The sequence below is a fragment of the Electrona antarctica genome, assembly GCF_951216825.1.
Source record: "Electrona antarctica genome assembly, contig: scaffold_364, whole genome shotgun sequence".
Classification (NCBI taxonomy): Eukaryota; Metazoa; Chordata; class Actinopteri; order Myctophiformes; family Myctophidae; genus Electrona; species Electrona antarctica.
Genome location: NW_027638486.1, coordinates 51,787 through 60,858, shown reverse-complemented (window position 1 = coordinate 60,858; position 9,072 = coordinate 51,787). Strand labels below are relative to the sequence as shown.

At 46.7% G+C, this 9,072-nt stretch overlaps 1 protein-coding gene across 1 annotated transcript in view; it reads right to left on the bottom strand.

Moving 5' to 3' along the window:
* Window positions 1–1,653: 1,653 nt before the first annotated feature.
* Window positions 1,654–9,072, bottom strand: part of LOC306918050 (NACHT, LRR and PYD domains-containing protein 3-like) — a 30,560-nt gene continuing 23,141 nt past the window's right edge. Inside the window, exons 10-13 of the mRNA XM_079530943.1 lie at window positions 7,908–8,081; window positions 7,673–7,828; window positions 3,573–3,613; window positions 1,654–2,981 (exon numbers count right to left, since the gene is read on the bottom strand). Of these exons, the coding sequence (XP_079387069.1) occupies window positions 2,380–2,981; window positions 3,573–3,613; window positions 7,673–7,828; window positions 7,908–8,081 (973 nt within the window). The 3' untranslated portion in view covers window positions 1,654–2,379. The remainder of the gene's footprint in view (window positions 2,982–3,572; window positions 3,614–7,672; window positions 7,829–7,907; window positions 8,082–9,072) is intronic.

Below are 9,072 nucleotides of genomic sequence, written 5' to 3'. Positions count from 1 at the left end.
AGTCCCTATTGTTTACAATGTGGCGAATCTGCCGGAGGAACAAGCCGCGCGCTGCCCGGTCTGTTGTCGTTAGACCGCCGCTGTGGAATACTTTATCACAGATTACACCGTTTTAAAGTGGATTTACATGATAAGGTTTTAATTAAAGCATTTTGTGCACAATGTAAACACAACAAGCACTGGTTACATGTTATTGAAGATATGAGTAAATAATAAACATGAAAGGTTCAACATAACAGTGAAATTACATTTTATAGTTAAAATACAATGATTTACAAAACCCCTAAATTTGAGTAAATGTTCAATTTGTCCATTATCAATAAAACTATATCCATGTTTAAATGTTATCTCATCCATTATGAATAAAACTACAATTTTCATGTTTAAATGTTCTCTCATCCATTATCAATAAAACTACAATATCCATGTTTAAATGTTCTCTACATCCTGACAGAAACTTGGAATTGAGTTACATTTACTTTGACTCGGTTTTAATAATAATAATAATAATGGATTTTATTTATAATCTCAAAGTGCTACAGTGAGCAAATGCAAAAGAATACAAATAAAAACACAAGAAGCATTAAAACCATCTAAGAAAAGGGAACACATCAATTTAAAACAAAAAGGGCAAGATATAAAAACGCTTTGTTAAAAAGGAAAGTCTTAAGTCCTCTCTTAAATGAGTCAACCCTCTGTGGGGCTCTCATTGGGCGGGGAGGGGGTTCCACAGTTCAACCCTCTGTGGGGCTCTCATTGGGCGGGGAGGGGGTTCCACAGTTCAACCCTCTGTGGGGCTCTCATTGGGCGGGGAGGGGGTTCCACAGTTCAACCCTCTGTGAGGCTCTCATTGGGCGGGGAGGGGGTTCCACAGTTCAACCCTCTGTGGGGCTCTCATTGGGCGGGGAGGGGGTTCCACAGTTCAACCCTCTGTGAGGCTCTCATTGGGCGGGGAGGGGGTTCCACAGTTCAACCCTCTGTGAGGCTCTCATTGGGCGGGGAGGGGGTTCCACAGTTCAACCCTCTGTGAGGCTCTCATTGGGCGGGGAGGGGGTTCCACAGTTCAACCCTCTGTGAGGCTCTCATTGGGCGGGGAGGGGGTCCCACAGTTCAACCCTCTGTGAGGCTCTCATTGGGCGGGGAGGGGGTCCCACAGTTCAACCCTCTGTGGGGCTCTCATTGGGCGGGGAGGGGGTCCCACAGTTCAACCCTCTGTGAGGCTCTCATTGGGCGGGGAGGGGGTTCCACAGTTCAACCCTCTGTGAGGCTCTCATTGGGCGGGGAGGGGGTTCCACAGTTCAACCCTCTGTGAGGCTCTCATTGGGCGGGGAGGGGGTCCCACAGTTCAACCCTCTGTGAGGCTCTCATTGGGCGGGGAGGGGGTTCCACAGTTCAACCCTCTGTGAGGCTCTCATTGGGCGGGGAGGGGGTCCCACAGTTCAACCCTCTGTGAGGCTCTCATTGGGCGGGGAGGGGGTTCCACAGTTCAACCCTCTGTGAGGCTCTCATTGGGCGGAGAGGGGGTTCCACAGTTCAACCCTCTGTGGGGCTCTCATTGGGCGGAGAGGGGGTTCCACAGTTCAACCCTCTGTGGGGCTCTCATTGGGCGGAGAGGGGGTTCCACAGTTCAACCCTCTGTGAGGCTCTCATTGGGCGGAGAGGGGGTTCCACAGTTCAACCCTCTGTGAGGCTCTCATTGGGCGGGGAGGGGGTCCCACAGTTCAACCCTCTGTGAGGCTCTCATTGGGCGGGGAGGGGGTTCCACAGTTCAACCCTCTGTGGGGCTCTCATTGGGCGGGGAGGGGGTTCCACAGTTCAACCCTCTGTGAGGCTCTCATTGGGCGGGGAGGGGGTTCCACAGTTCAACCCTCTGTGGGGCTCTCATTGGGCGGGGAGGGGGTTCCACAGTTCAACCCTCTGTGGGGCTCTCAGGCAGGGAGCCAGTGGAGTGATGAGCGGTTGTGGCATTGTGAGCTTGTAGATCTGCATTGACCCCAGATGACCCTAACAGTGACCCCAAATGACCCTAACAGTGACCCCAAATAACCCTAACAGTGACCCCAAATAACCCTAACAGTGACCCCAAATAACCCTAACAGTGACCCCAAATGACCCTAACAGTGACCCCAAATGACCCTAACAGTGACCCCAAATAACCCTAACAGTGACCCCAAATGACCCTAACGGTGACCCCAGATGACCCCCCTCTGTAAGCACCCGCCCACCCCACCACACCTGTTCCTGATTATTACATTATAATATAACACACTGTCTGTCTGTCCTCACAGCCTGTCTGTCTGTCCTCACAGCCTGTCTGTCTGTCCTCACAGCCTGTCTGTCTGTCCTCACAGCCTGTCTGTCCTCACAGCATGTCTGTCCTCACAGCATGTCTGTCTGTCTGTCTGTCCTCACAGCCTGTCTGTCTGTCCTCACAGACTGTCTGTCCTCACACAGAGACACAGAGGAGTCAGGACCAACCCAGAACCCAGCGTATAGAGGTCCAGTGAACGTGGCCTGGAAGGTGTACAGGTGAGTCAGAGTGTCCTCTAACACTCTGTAGAAGGACAGAGTCCCAGCGGGACGGTCCAGATACACTGCTACTCTGGTGGAGCCAGAGGGACGGATAGGAAGGAGAGTCTGCTTACTATTGTGTGTGACATAGTAAGCGTTACCATGGTGACCCTCTCTACAGTACAGACTCCAGGACTGTTTATTCCCTCCAAGCCTACAGTACCCACCCGTTCCTTTCCTACTGATGTCTCTGTCAGTCACTCCTATCAGAACCCGTCCACTGAACTCCATCTCACTGTAGCAGCGTTCATCTAGACTATCTGAACTCAGAACCTGCTGCCAGAACTCAAACCTGTCAGGATGATCAGGATATGAATGATCCTGACCATCCCGTGTCACCTTCCTGTTGTTCTCAGACAGAGAGAGGTCACTGTTTGCTGTGTTTGTGTCCAGAGTGAGACGCTGGAAATCTGATGAGAAAACAACACAGTACACATTAAATACATTAAACACACACACACACACACACACACACACACACACACACACACACACACACACACACACACACACACACACACACACACACACACACACACACACACACACACACACACACACACACACACACACACACACACACACACACACACACACACACACACACACACACACACACTACAGTATATACGTTGGCTATTTAAAAATAGCAGCAAGCTCACAGCACATCACTGCGCGCTGCGAACTTGTACATCTGATATAGAAAGTTTGTGTGTGTGTGTGTGTGTGTGTGTGTGTGTGTGTGCGCGCGTGCGTGCGTGTGTGTGTGTGTGCGGTGTAGAGGGAAACAGAGCCCTGAGGAACTTCAAATCAGTTCCACAACATGTTGCAACGCAACACGTTGTGAGCTTGAAGATCTGATATTTTCAGCAGATTTGGTGTAGAGATAAAAGGAGGGTCCGAGGATAGATCCCTGAGGGACCCCAGTGAGACAGACAGACAGACAGACAGACAGACAGACAGACAGACAGACAGACAGACAGACAGACAGACAGACTCACAGCGTTGAGGTTTAGTCCAGTGTTCTCCTCCATGATTCACACTGTAGGAAGTAGAACAACAATGAATCAAGTCAAAACCTCTGCTGAGAATGTCATCATTCTCCCACAGACTCTGTCCAAACATCACACACATTGGTACCATATCTCTATGGTCATGTGATTAAGACTCTGTCCAAACATCACACACATTGGTACCATATCTCTATGGTCATGTGATTAAGACTCTGTCCAAACATCACACACATTGGTACCATATCTCTATGGTCATGTGATTAAGACTCTGTCCAAACATCACACACATTGGTACCATATCTCTATGGTCATGTGATTAAGACTCTGTCCAAACATCACACACATTGGTACCATATCTCTATGGTCATGTGATTAAGACACATCTCTCAGATTTGGATTCACACACCTTTACATAGATTGTGCATTACATTCACCCATTCACATTTCACACACACATACACCTTTACATAGATTGTGCATTGCACACACACACACACACACACACACACACACACACACACACACACACACACACACACACACACACACACACACACCTTTACATAGATTGTGCATTACATTCACACACACATTCACACACCAATGGCGGAGGAAACCATGCAAGGCACCAACCTGCACATCAGGAGCAATCAGGGGTTCAGAGTCTTGCTCAAGGACACTTCGACACTAACTCTTAACACTAACTCACTAACACTTAAGCCCGGGATCGAACCGGGAACCTCACGGTTCCCATCCGGCCACTCTACCGCTGATCCACTGCCACCCCTGTTTAAACAGTCTTTCTCTGTGTGTTAAGTTATAGATTATGATGTCATTTATAAGAACACTGATACTTCTATCTGGACTTTATGGGTCCGCCTGGCCAGTTAAACATTCTACACTGTACTGACCAACATGGACACAGTCCTATAGTCTACTGACCAACATGGACACAGTCCTATAGTCTACTGACCAACATGGACACAGTCCTATAGTCTACTGACCACCATGGACAGTCCTATAGTCTACTGACCAACATGGACACAGTCCTATAGTCTACTGACCAACATGGACACAGTCCTATAGTCTACTGACCAACATGGACACAGTCCTATAGTCTACTGACCAACATGGACACAGTCCTATAGTCTACTGACCAACATGGACACAGTCCTATAGTCTACTGACCAACATGGACACAGTCCTATAGTCTACTGACCAACATGGACACAGTCCTATAGTCTACTGACCAACATGGACACAGTCCTATAGTCTACTGACCAACATGGACACAGTCCTATAGTCTACTGACTAACATAGACACAGTCCTATAGTCTACTGACCAACATGGACACAGTCCTATAGTCTACTGACCAACATGGACACAGTCCTATAGTCTACTGACCAACATGGACACAGTCCTATAGTCTACTGACCAACATGGACACAGTCCTATAGTCTACTGACCAACATGGACACAGTCCTATAGTCTACTGACCAACATGGACACAGTCCTATAGTCTACTGACCAACATGGACACAGTCCTATAGTCTACTGACCAACATGGACACAGTCCTATAGTCTACTGACCAACATGGACACAGTCCTATAGTCTACTGACCAACATGGACACAGTCCTATAGTCTACTGACCAACATGGACACAGTCCTATAGTCTACTGACCAACATATACACAGTCCTATAGTCTACTGACCAACATGGACACAGTCCTATAGTCTACTGACCAACATGGACGCAGTCCTATAGTCTACTGACCAACATGGACGCAGTCCTATAGTCTACTGACCAACATGGACACAGTCCTATAGTCTACTGACCAACATGGACACAGTCCTATAGTCCAGGGGTTCTCAACGTTTTTGGCCGGGGACCCCCGAAAATGCTTTGGCAACGTCTCGGGACCCCCGCCCCGCCCCCTCCCGACCCCCAATATAAATTGACTGCTACAATAACCTTAAACCATTTTGGGCGGGAACCCCTTTGTGTTTTAAGCATTGTTATAATTTAGCTATTTAAAAATAGCAGATCTACAAGCTCATAGCGCGCCACCGAGTGGCGCGCAACGAGCTTGTAGGTCTGCTATTTATGAAAAATCGTGATTTTTTTTTGAAAATAATTTGGGGACCCCCTAAAATAATTTGGCGACCCCCCGAGGGGTCGCGACCCACGGGTTGAGAACCCCTGCTATAGTCTACTGACCAACATGGACACAGTCCTATAGTCTACTGACCACCAACATGGACACAGTCCTATAGTCTACTGACCACCATGGACACAGTCCTATAGTCTACTGACCACCATGGACACAGTCCTATAGTCTACTGACCACCATGGACACAGTCCTATAGTCTACTGACCAACATGGACACAGTCCTATAGTCTACTGACCAACATAGACACAGTCCTATAGTCTACTGACCAACATGGACACAGTCCTATAGTCTACTGACCAACATGGACACAGTCCTATAGTCTACTGACCAACATGGACACAGTCCTATAGTCTACTGACCAACATGGACACAGTCCTATAGTCTACTGACCAACATGGACACAGTCCTATAGTCTACTGACCAACATGGACACAGTCCTATAGTCTACTGACCAACATGGACACAGTCCTATAGTCTACTGACCAACATGGACACAGTCCTATAGTCTACTGACCACCATGGACACAGTCCTATAGTCTACTGACCAACATGGACACAGTCCTATAGTCTACTGACCAACATGGACACAGTCCTATAGTCTACTGACCAACATGGACACAGTCCTATAGTCTACTGACCAACATGGACACAGTCCTATAGTCTACTGACCAACATGGACACAGTCCTATAGTCTACTGACCAACATGGACGCAGTCCTATAGTCTACTGACCAACATGGACACAGTCCTATAGTCTACTGACCAACATGGACACAGTCCTATAGTCTACTGACCAACATGGACACAGTCCTATAGTCTACTGACCAACATGGACACAGTCCTATAGTCTACTGACCAACATGGACGCAGTCCTATAGTCTACTGACCAACATGGACACAGTCCTATAGTCTACTGACCAACATGGACACAGTCCTATAGTCTACTGACCAACATGGACACAGTCCTATAGTCCAGGGGTTCTCAACGTTTTTGGCCGGGGACCCCTGAAAATGCTTTGGCAACGTCTCGGGACCCCCGCCCCGCCCCCTCCCGACCCCCAATATAAATTGACTGCTACAATAACCTTAAACCATTTTGGGCGGGAACCCCTTTGTGTTTTAAGCATTGTTATAATTTAGCTATTTAAAAATAGCAGATCTACAAGCTCATAGCGCGCCACCGAGTGGCGCGCTATGAGCTTGTAGATCTGCTATTTTTGAAAAATCGTGATTATTTTTTTTTTTATCTTTTTTTTTTTGAAAATAATTTGGGGACCCCCTAAAATAATTTGGCGACCCCCCGAGGGGTCGCGACCCACGGGTTGAGAACCCCTGCTATAGTCTACTGACCAACATGGACACAGTCCTATAGTCTACTGACCACCAACATGGACACAGTCCTATAGTCTACTGACCACCATGGACACAGTCCTATAGTCTACTGACCAACATGGACACAGTCCTATAGTCTACTGACCAACATGGACACAGTCCTATAGTCTACTGACCAACATGGACACAGTCCTATAGTCTACTGACCAACATGGACACAGTCCTATAGTCTACTGACCAACATGGACACAGTCCTATAGTCTACTGACCAACATGGACACAGTCCTATAGTCTACTGACCAACATGGACACAGTCCTATAGTCTACTGACCAACATGGACACAGTCCTATAGTCTACTGACCAACATGGACACAGTCCTATAGTCTACTGACCACCAACATGGACACAGTCCTATAGTCTACTGACCAACATGGACACAGTCCTATAGTCTACTGACCAACATGGACACAGTCCTATAGTCTACTGACCAACATGGACACAGTCCTATAGTCTACTGACCAACATGGACACAGTCCTATAGTCTACTGACCAACATGGACACAGTCCTATAGTCGACTCACTTGACAGTCTCCAGGGCAGCAGACAGCTCCTTCAGAGCAGAGTCTCCTAAGTGGCTGAAGTTCAAGTCCAGCTGTTTCAGCTGGGAGGAGGGGTTGGAGGTCACAGCTGAAGCCAGAGAAGAACAGCCTTCCTCTGTGACTCCACAGCCTGACAACCTGCAGAGAAATACACATTTAACAAAGTGCTGTTGATGTTCGAGTAGAGATCCACACAGAGAGAACACACATTATTTACCCCAGGATCTTCAGTCCACACTGTGGACTCTTCAGTAACGCAGAGAGCTGGAGCAGTTGTGATTCCTGCAGGCAGATGAAACTGAGGTCCAATTCTCTCAGATGGAGAAGATTAGAGCTGAGAGCTGAGAGCAGAACTTCAAATCCTGTCTGTGTGAAGGTACAGCCAGCAAGTCTGTAATTACACATGAAATATCTGGACTGAATAACAGTTTTGGAGTAAAGACCCCAAGAGATGGAAAGAAAATCTGTGCGTGTGTGTGCGTGTCAACATCGCTCTACATACTGTAATCACTGTGCCTCATTAGTTCACATATTGTAGTTACTGTACCGTAGCATTGATAATGATAATCCCCTAGCAGCCATGATGGATCACATATTGTAGTTACTGTACCGTAGCATTGATAATGATAATCCCCTAGCAGCCATGATGGATCACATATTGTAGTTACTGTACCGTAGCATTGATAATGATAATCCCCTAGCAGCCATGATGGATCACATATTGTAGTTACTGTACCGTAGCATTGATAATGATAATCCCCTATAGCAGCCATGATGGATCACATAATTGTGATTGAATAACTGACCTCCTTATTTTTGATGCTGCATAATGTGGTTGGATCATCCATTCATATAAATCATAGTCTAGCATATTTACTGTATCACAGCCTTGGTTTAAAGACATGTATACTATACTTACACCTCCTTTTATGATGATCTCCTGTTTATGGTTATATACAAGTGCATATGTTGTACATCTCTAAATGTTCTGATGAATTGAACAAGGTGGACCCTCTTGTAAACAAGTGTAATGCTTGTGGTGTCGTCCACTCACAGTTAACAGTCTTTGTATATTTGAGTTGTGCTTGAAATGTACTGTAATTCTGCAAACTGTTAATAAATACTTAATCAATCAATCAATCAACCAATCAACCAATCACTGTATCACAGAGCCTTGGTTTAGAAAGACACACATTTGTATAGCGGCATTTTAATTACGGTCTGATAAGCATGAATGTCACATGAGATTGGATCTATAGACCAGGGTTCCCCAATTAATGTTCCTCAAGGGCCATATTTTGACTAGGGAACCAGGCTGGGGACCGAGTCCGCATGCGCGAAAAATTGGGTTTTTTTTTTCATTAATTAATTTAAAATGGTTC